This window comes from Jaculus jaculus, chromosome 1 (assembly GCF_020740685.1).
Source record: "Jaculus jaculus isolate mJacJac1 chromosome 1, mJacJac1.mat.Y.cur, whole genome shotgun sequence".
NCBI classification, from domain to species: Eukaryota; Metazoa; Chordata; class Mammalia; order Rodentia; family Dipodidae; genus Jaculus; species Jaculus jaculus.
Window position 1 is genome coordinate 272,948,951 of NC_059102.1, and position 10,119 is coordinate 272,959,069.

Genomic DNA, 10,119 nt, shown 5'->3' on the forward strand with positions numbered 1-10,119 from the left:
GGAACATCAAAGATAAGTCAAGCTAAATAAGGGGTTCCAGATATAACCTAGAACTAATGGTAGGCTAATTTACTTTACAAAAAGGAAAACTGTGGGCTGGAGAGATGGCTTAGTGGCTAAAGCACTTGCCTGCAAAGCCTAAGGACCCAGGTTCAATTCTCTTGGTCCCACATAAGCCAGATGCACAAGGTGGCACATGTGTCTGGAGTTTGTTTACAGTGGCTAGAGGCCCTGATGTGCCCATTCTCTTTCTCTGTTTCCCTCCTTCTCTCTGCCTCTAATGAATAAAATTAAAAAAAAAAAAAAAAAAAGACGACTTGTGACCCTGATACCCTTGAAATCTAACCACCTGAATGATGCAGTGCTCAAGAAAACACTAGTAAATCCTCAGTAAGAGTGTGGGACAAGCAGTCTACTTGAAGAGTAGACAATACCTCCTTACCTGTTTGGATCCCTGTTTCTTGCTCTAACTGATGGTAGAGTTTGTTTGAATAGTCTGCCATCTTCTGCTCGATGCTCAAGTGCCTGGCAGTACTGAGAATGCCAGCACAGAACCTGGTAGAGCCAGCAGCCAGCCTGCAAAATAGATGTAAAATACAATTAGAGGGGCTGGAGAGATGGCTTAGTGGTTAAGCACTTGCCTGTGAAGCCTAAGGATCCCACTTCAAGCCTCGATTCCCCAGGACCCACATAAGCCAAATGCACAAGGGGGTGCACGCGTCTGGAGTTCATTTGCAGTGGCTGGAAGCCCTGGTGTGCCCATTCTCTCTCTCTCTCTCTCTGTGCCTCTTTCTCTGTCTGCCTGTCACTCTCAAATAAATAAAAATAAACAAAATTTTAAAAAATTCAATTAGATAGATTCACACATCATGAATACAAGCTCAAAGTTCCTCATTACAGTTCTGTCTGTTGTTCTGAAAGAATAGCAGGACTAGAGATGTGGCTCTGTGGTAGAGTGCTTGTCAATCATGATCCAGGCTCTAAACTCAATTGCCTGAGCCATGCACCCCCTCAAAAAAAAAAAAAGTGGGGTAGAGGAAACAAGCTACATGTGCATTGACATGAAGCTGATTTAGAATTCTGTAGCTCATCTACATAATGGAGATATTATGTAGCTACAAAAAATAAGAAAGCATGGGCTAGAGAGATGGCTCAGCAGTTAAAGGCCCTTGCTTCCAAAACCTAATGGCCTGGGTTGAACTCAATTCCCCAGTACCCACATAAAGACATTTGCTAGGCTAGAGGGATGGCTTAGCAGTTAAGGAATTTGCCTGCAAAGCCAAAGGACCCACACGCATCTGGAGTTCACTTGCAGTGACTGGAGGCCCTGGCACACCCATTCTCTACCTCCCTCCTCTCTCGTTCTTCCCCTCTTTCTCTGACTAAAAAAAAAAAAAAATTTTTTTTTAAAAAGACATTTGCTGATGTTTTTTTTTTTTTTTTTTTTTCCAAGGTAGGGCCTCATTCTAGTCCAGGCTGGTTGGTGGGATTAAAGGCATGCACCACCATACCTGGCTTCATTTCTGTCATTTTTGTAACTGAGGTACAGTCACTGTGCCAAGCTCACCTGGGTGGGAGCTCCATCTCTACCAGAGCAGAACTCCTGAAAAGGTACATTACAAATCCTCTACAAGCTGGGTGTGGTGGCGCATGCCTTTAATCCCAGTATTACTGTGAATTTGAGGCCACTCAGACTACATAGTGAATTCTCTCTCAAATAAATATTTAAGAAAAAAAATCAAAACACAGGGGCTGAAGAAATGGCTTAGCAGTAAAGACAGTTGCCTGCAAAACCTGAGGACCCAGGTTTGATTCACCAGGACCCATGTAAGCCAGATGCACAAAGTGGCGCATGCTTCTGGAGTTAGTTTGCAATGGCTGGAGGTGCCCATTCTCTATTTTCTCTCTCTCTACTTCTTTCTCTCTCAAGTAAATAAATAAAAGTGAAAAAAAAAAATTAACACAGGGGCTGGAGAGACACCTCAGTGGTTAAGGCACTTGCCTAGAAAGCCTAATAACCTGGGTTCGATTCCCAGTACCCACATCAAGACAGATGCACAAGGTGGTGCATGCATCTGGAGTTGACTGGTAGTGGCTAAAGGCCCTGGCACACCCATTCTGTCTGTCTCTTTCTGCTTCCAAATAAATAGATAGCTGGGCGTGGTGACGCACACCTTTGACCCCAGTACTTGGGAGGCAGAAGTAGGAGGATCACTGAGAGTTCAAGGCCACCCTGAGACTACATAGTGAATTCCAGGTCAGCCTGGGCTACAGCAAGATCCTACCTCCAAAACAAACAAACAAACAAACAAATAAAACCACTTGTTTTGTTGAAATTTGCTCTCTCTCTAAACCCTAGAAAATGGGAGCATTGGCATCACTAAACAAAATACAGGAGATTTCACCTTATGCTTTCATACTATTAAACATTTAGATTAGCTCTATGTGGGACATTATCAGGGAAAAGAGAGTGAATGAGGGAGTCCTAAACCATTAGTGCAGCACAATCAACCTGATCTTTACCTGCCCTGCTCCAAAAGGACAATATCCTTCCATCCCATCTTGGAGAGATGATAGGCCACAGATGTGCCCATGACTCCACCCCCACAGATGACCACCTGGGCCTGGGCAGGCAGGGCAATAGGATGTGCCTCGGCAGCTGACGTACTGCTTCTTGCTGAGGACCAGTTCTGCCATCCTGGGCTGGTTCTTTGTCTTCCAACAACTGACAGCAATCGGTAAAGCATCACGTCTGTCACCAACCAAGGAGATCCCAATATTCCAAACTACAGAGAGAAAACCAAACACATTTTAGTACATTTAACTCAATGAATAGGACTAGTGACAAAAATATTTAACAAAACAGTAACCATTCATTTGACAAATATTTGAAGACCTTTTGACAGTTTGCTAGATGTAAACAGAGAAATAAAGAATAAGTTGGAGCCGGGAGTGGTGGCTCACACCTTTAATCCCAGCACTCAGGAGGCAGAGGTAAAAGGATTGCCATAAATTCAAGGCCACCCTGAGACTACAGAGTGAATTCCAGGTCAGCCTGAGCTAGAGTAACACCATACCTCAAAAATAAATAAGTTGGGAGGGGCTGGAGAAATGGCTTAGTGGTTAAGGCCCTTGCCTAACAAGCCAAAGGACCCATGTTCGATTCCCCAAGACCCACATAAGCCAGATGCAGGAGGAGTTCGTTTGCAGTGGCTAGAAGTCCTAGCACACCTGTTCTCTCTCAAATAAAGGAAGAAAAATAAAATAATTAAGGCTAGGCGTGGAGGCACACACCTTTAATCCCAGCACTTGGGAAGCAGAGGTAGGAGGATTGCCGTGAGTTTAAGGCCACCTTGAGACAACATTGTGAATTCCAGGTTAGCCTAGGCTAGAGCGAAACCCTACCTTGAAAAAATCCAATAAATATATAAATAATTTTTATTTTTTAAGAATAAATTGGGAACAGGACTTGTGGTGCACACCTTTAATACCAGCACTTAGGAGGCAGAGGTAGGAGGATCACCATGAGTTTGAGGCCACCCTGAGACTACATAGTGAATTCCAGGTCAGTCTGGGCTCTAGTGAGACCATACCTCGAAAAACCAAATAAATAAGTTGGTGCTTGTTGCAAAGCCTGACAGCCCCTGTCCAGTTCCCTAGTATCCACATAAAGCCAGATGCACTAAATGGGCATGTATCTGAAGTTTATTTGCAGTGGCAGGAGACCTTGGCATGCCCATACTCACTCCCTGTCTGCCTCTCTCAAACAATAATTTTTTAATTTTTTTTCCTTACCATTTTAGAAAGACAGAGGGGGAGAGAGAGAATGGGCGCACCAGGGCCTCAGCTACTACAATAGAACTCCAGATGCTTGTGCCAGCACCTGGTGGTGCTGGTGCGCCCATTCTCTCTCTCTCTCTACCTCTTTGTCTGTCTGTCACTCTCAAATAAATAAAAATAAAAATAAATTTAAGAAAATAGGGGCTGGATAGTTGGCTTAGCAGTTAAGGCATTTTCCTGCAAAGCCAAAGGATCCCAGTTCGACTCTCCAGGACCCACGTAAGCCAGATGCACAAGGGGGCGTATGCATCTGGAGTTCATTTGCAGTGGCGGGAGGCCTTGGTGCACCCATATTCTCATTCATTCTCTCTCTCTCTCTCTCTCTCTCTCTCTCTCTCTCAAACAAATAAAATAAAAAATATATTTTAATTTTTTAATAAAAATATAAAACAAGCCAGGTGTGGTGGCACAAGCCTTTAATCCCAGCACTGGGAAGGCAGAGGTAGGAAGATTGCTGAGAGTTTGAGGCCAGCCTGACACTACATAGTGAATTCTAAGTCTGCCTGGGCTAGAGCGAAACCCTACCTTGAAAAAACAACAACAACAAAAAAAAAGGAAAGTGAGGGTGAAGGCAAGGGGGGTGCTTACCAATGAGAAGGAAACAGCTATATGACTGTTTAGGCAGAGGGTCAAGCATGTGCAAAGACCCTAAGGTTAGACAGAACAATATGATAAGTCCAATAAAAGAAAAGAGGCCAGTGTCTACAAGATGGTTATTGACAGAGAAATGATCTAAAACAAAGCTGGAGAGACAGTCAGAAACCAATTCAACAGTCCTTAAATGCTAACACAAAGAGTTAAAATCTTGTCAACCAAGGGAACTAAGCTATCTGGTATGATTTTTAAAGTTCAGTCTGCCTCCATGGTGAAGAGTAGACGGTGGAATGAAAGGAAAAGCCAAGAAGAATTTGGATGCTACTACAGCAACCCCACAGGACAGGACAGCACAACAGCTTGGACTGGTAGTGGCAACACAATACAGAAACAGACGTGTTGGTGTTTGTAGAAATGCCAGCCAGCACAGTAGTACACCCCTGTAATCCCTGCATTACAGAGGCTAAAGGAGGAAGATCTCAAGTTGGAGATACCCTAGTCTACATAGTGAATTTAAAGCCAAGACTGAATGAATGCTGGGGCAAACTAGAGAAGAATGTCCAGAGAGTCCTAGCTACAGATATGGAGAAAGGAGCATGCCACAAAAGCTGAGAGAGGTCTATTAAGACAGGTTTTTCAAGAAAGGGTCTAGCTCTAACCTACCTGACCTGGAATTCACTATGTGGTCTCAGGCCAGCCTTGAACTCACAACTTTCCTACCTCTGCCTCCCAAATGATGGGATTAAATGTGAATGCCACTATGCCCAGCAAGGTCAAAGCTTTTGATAGATGATTACACTGTACAAGATTGCCTACATATTGAACTAATCTAATCAAAACCATATAGGGTAGATATTATTTATGTTCTATACTTTAGGAAACTGAGGTAAGCATTTCATAAAGTGGGGTTGGAGAGATAGATGGCTTAGTGATTAAGGAGCTTGCCTGCAAAGCCTCAGGACCCAGGTTTGATTCCCCAGATCCCACGTAAGACAACTGCATATGGTGGCACATGTGTCTGGAGTTCATTTGCAGTGGCTAGAGGCTCTTGTGTGCCTATTTTTTCCCTCTCTCTCTCTAAAATAAATAAATATAATTTCTTTTTAAAGTTCCAAGCCAGGTGTGGTGGCACACATCTTCAATCCCAGCACTTGAAGGCAAAGGTAGGTGGATCACTGTGAGTTCAGGGCCACCCTGAGACTACGTAGTGAATTCCATTTCAACCTGGGCTAAAGTGAGATCCTACATCGAAAAAAAAAAAAAAAAGTTCCAGGTGGGGAACTGAGGAGCTAGATCAATGATAAAGACCCTGGCTTGTAAAAACTTCTGGCCCAGGGTTCAATTTCCCAATACCCACTTAAGAGCCACATGTGCAAAGTGACTCATACATCTGGAATTTGCCTGGCACCCATTCATATCCATTTTCTCCCCCCAGTCTCTACTGACAAATAAAAATACTAAAACAACAGAGTTCCAGGTGAGCCTGTAGTACAGTGAGTTCCAACACAATGTGGGCAACAGCATTAAGAGCACGTTTCAAAGCCAGGCGTGGTGGCGCACGCCTTTAATCCCAACACTTGGAAGGCAGAGGTAGGATTGCCATGAGTTCGAGGCCACCCTGAGACTCCATAGTGAATTCCTGGTCAGCCTGGGCTAGAGTGAGACCCTACCTCGAAAAACCAAAAACCAAAAAAAAAAAAAAAAAAAAAAAAAAAGAGCACGTTTCAAAACAGAAAAACAGAAGCAGGGGCTGGAGAGATGACTTTGCTGTCAAGGCACCTGCCTGCAAAATCAACATCCCCAAGTAATCAGATATATGCATCTGGTGTTCATTTGCAGGTGGTAATGTCCCTGGCACATCCATACTCTCCGTTTGTATATCTTTCTGCTTATAAGTAAATATAATAAAATATTTTAAAAGAAGTGGTTTCTCCTTTAATAAAAAAAAAAGTGACCGCTCTAATTACAGCATTGATCACAGGTGGGTTGCTGGTCAGAAGAAAGACTTGGTTTGGTACAGATGTGTGAACACATTTCCCACGCGTCAGTGGAATCTCGAGGGACACCGAACGCAGATTCCGCCTCGCCATTCTGCTTTGCTGGTCAGGGGCCTTATTTTTCAACAAGTGCACACCAGTTGATCCACAGAGGTTGAGAACGTGAACCCGCGGGGCGGCCTCCTCGTCCCCGCCCTCTACCATCGTACGTCGTGCATCCAGGCACCCGCAAAGTGGGCTTGCAAGCTGCAGGCTCGAGTCTACGTGTCATACACCACAATCCCCTACAGTCACCCTCTGCCCTGGCTTAGGTTTTTGCCGGGTGACGTCCCGCGACGTCTGAACCCAGGGCACAGGTGCGCCGCACGTCTAGGCGGGAAAACCACCGTTCCACCTGCGGAGACGGAGGAGCAGCTAACGGAAGCGCAGCCGGCGCTGCGGCAGGGGAATGAACGAACGCAGGTCGGAGGAGCGGCCGGCAGCGAGGTCCCCGGGCCACCCCGAGCATCCGCACCGAGCTGGGGGGCGTCGGCAGAGCCAGCGCGCAGACCCCGGCGGCCAGCACCGGTCCTCGAGGCCCTCACAACGCCCCGGACGGGAATTCCGGAGTCCAACCGCACCTCCTCGGAGAACCCGGAGGACCCCGGGAGAGCACAGGACGAAGGGCCGGGTGTGAGGGACGCAGTCCTCCGGAGTCTAAGGCCGCGCGGACGAGCAGGTCAGAGCCGCCCCGGGCGCTGCCTTCTCCTTACCTCGCAGGCCCCACGGTCTCCGCGCTCAGCAGCGCCCCGGCGGAGGCGACGAGTCGCACCGCGGCTGCGGAGGGTCACCGCCCGCCGCGAGGAGGGCAGAGGACATGGGGAGGAGGCGAGGACGAAGGGCTAAAGCGCTCCGGGACCACCAGAGCCCGCGACCTTCCGCGCTTTACGGCCCGCAGCAAGGGTACTGTCGGCGCGCAGCGCGCGTCGTGACGTCGCCGCGGCGGCCCCGCCCCGCCCCGCCCCGCGCGGGGGCTTGTTTGCGTCTCGCGAGGCCCGGGGACTCTGTCTCCCCGAGCCCTGCGTCCAGTGTCCCTCCCGCGAGCCTGCGGCGGCTTCTCCGGGTCGTCGCCCAGGCCCTCCCGCGGCGAGGCTCGCGCACGGCGGCTCGGACAGCGGGCCCGGCCACCCCCGCGGAGGCCGAGCCGGGCGGCTTCGCGTCCTGGGTTTTCACCTTGCTTCTGTTTTTCCAGGCGGATGAGCTCGCGGTGTAGCCTCGAACTCACCGAGTCCTCCTACCTCGGCCTCCCGCGCGCCGGTTCGAGGCCAGCGCCACCACGCCGGGCGGACTTGACAGCTCCGCACTCCCTCCCCGGCCCCACTTCGTCTCCACTCGGAGGAAGAGGAGTCATTAACTGGAGCTGCAGGAACGTCGCCCCTCCTCCACCTCCTACCCCCACTAGCTCATCCCCCAGTTTTCTGCCCTTCACAGAACTCGACTGTCTCTGGTATGAATGTCTTTCCCAATGGGGTACCTTTCTTCGCATGGATGGCGATCTAAATGTTGCAGCCACCACCACACCTTGGATCACGGCCTTGATTCCTTCTCCTTAGATAAGGCCTCACGGAACTCGGTGTCATTCATCCCCACAACCTTCGTGGCTTATACTCCACACTCAAGAGCCAGTGAATTGCCACAAGTTACCTAAATGAGATGTGGCTTTGGAAGACGCAACTCTGCCCCGTCAGTTTTCCCTTCTTTTTAAAAACTTAAAAAAAAAATATTTGTGCTGGGCGTGGGGGCGCACTTGGGAGGCAGAGGTACGGGGATTGCTGTGAGTTCAAGGCCACCCTGAGATTACATAGTGAGTTCCAGCTAGAATGAAACCCTACCTCGAAAAACAACAGAACAAAACAAAAAAATTGTTAGAGGGAGAAGGGGCGCATCAGTTCCAATAGCCACTGCAGACAAACTCCAGATGTATGTGCCACCTTGTACATCTGCATTAAGTGGATACTGGGGTATGAAACTTGGGTCCTTAAGCTTCACAGGTAAGCCCCTTAACCACTAAGCCATCTTTCCAGCCCCCTTTTAAAAAACTTTTTAAAGCCGGGCATGGTGGCACATGCCTTTAATCCCAGCACCTGGGAGGCAGAGGTAGGAGGATCACCATGAGTTCGAGGCCACCCTGAGACTACATAGTGAATTCCAGGTCAGCCTGAGCTAGAGTGAGACTCTACCTCAAAAAAAAAACCAAAAAAACTTTTTAAGCCAGTTTGTTTTACTTGTTTGTTTTTTTGAGACAAAGGCTCGTGTTGAGGCTGCCTTTAATCTACCTATATAGCCAGAAATGACTGAACTCTCCTGATCCTCTTGCCTACCCATCTCCCAAATGCTGAGATCACAGGCTGTCACCACCATGCCTAGCTTCCCTTGCTCTTCTGATCCAAGAAAGTTCAAGATATTTGGGTTCCTCTGCTAGATTAATCCTTTAATATTTTACCTAAGGCTTTAATGATATGTGTTGAAAAAAGAAAAGACCCACTAGGCTTATTTTATTTTATTCTTTTAATTTTTTTATTATTTTTAAGACTGGGTTCAGTCCAGGCTGACCTGAACTCACTGTAGTCCCAGGCTGGCCTTGACCTTACAGCAATCCTCCTACCTATGCCTCCCAAGTGCTGGGATTAATGGTATGTGCCACCAGACCCAGTGGGAGCCTTTTTTGATGGCTAAATGTGCACTTGGGGGCTGGAGAGATCGCTTAGTGGTTAAGGCACTTGCCTGCAAAACCAAAAGACCCAGGTTCAAGTCCCCAGGACCCATGTAAGTCAGGTACACGAGGTGGTGCATGTGTCTGGCATTCATTTGCACTGGTTGGAGGCTCTGGCACCCACATTCATTCTCACTCAAGCAAATAAAATATTTTTTAAAATTTATTTATTTACAGGCAGTGAGAGAAAACAGGCTTCCAGTTGCTGCAAATGAACTCCAGACACATGTGCCACTGTGTGCATCTGGCTTTACATGGGTACTGGTGAATTAAAACTCAGGTTATTAGGCTTTTCAGGGTAGCCTCTTAGCTGCTGAGCCATCTCTCCAGCCCAGATTTCTGCCTTCTCTTTTCCCATAAACATGAGAGATGCTTCTTTTAGGTTTTTCAGCATAGGGTCTCACTGTAGCCCAGGCTGACCTGGAATTCACTCTAATGTCAGGGTGGCCTCAAACTCAGTAATCCTCCTACTCAGCCTCTCAAGTGCTAAGATTAAAGGCGTACACCACCATACCTGGCCTTAAAGGAAATTTCGTATGAGCTTTGGGTGCACTTAATCTCCTAACCCTTTGCGAACATATCTGCCTCCTTGTTTTTCTGTTTGTCAAGGGCAGAGATTACGAGAGAAAGGGTAGATATTTTTAGCGTCTCTTTCTAAAGATTTCTGCCAGGATATCCTGTGAAGACCAAGAACTGTAGCTTGGATCACCTTTCTGTAAGCTTGGATCTAGTGCTTTTCAGTCATGATGTAGATAGGAAAAATGGAAGAGGAAAGTATTTCATATTGTGGGCTCCCATCACCCCACATAGCCTCTCCCTCAGAGCAGATGAGGAAGAAAGTTCTGTGGCTCATTTCTCTAAAGAATTCCCTTCTTCATACTTAACTCACTAGTCAGCTCTTGGGATGCAGCAAACACCACGGTAATCATTGTGAAG

The 10,119-nt window shown here is 47.4% G+C and overlaps 1 protein-coding gene across 2 annotated transcripts in view; it reads right to left on the bottom strand.

Annotated features, from left to right (window-relative positions):
- Positions 1–7,339, bottom strand: part of Pdpr (pyruvate dehydrogenase phosphatase regulatory subunit) — a 44,740-nt gene extending 37,401 nt beyond the window's left edge. Inside the window, exons 1-3 of one of the 2 annotated variants that reach the window (XM_045137980.1) lie at positions 7,184–7,339; positions 2,669–2,786; positions 443–576 (exon numbers count right to left, since the gene is read on the bottom strand). In XM_045137980.1, coding sequence (XP_044993915.1) covers positions 443–576; positions 2,669–2,697 — 163 coding nt within the window. In that variant the 5' untranslated portion in view covers positions 2,698–2,786; positions 7,184–7,339. Of the gene's footprint in view, positions 1–442; positions 577–2,523; positions 2,787–7,183 lie in introns of both variants that reach the window. The other variant, XM_045137979.1, reaches the window with a different exon arrangement.
- Between the last annotated feature and the right edge of the window lie 2,780 nt (positions 7,340–10,119).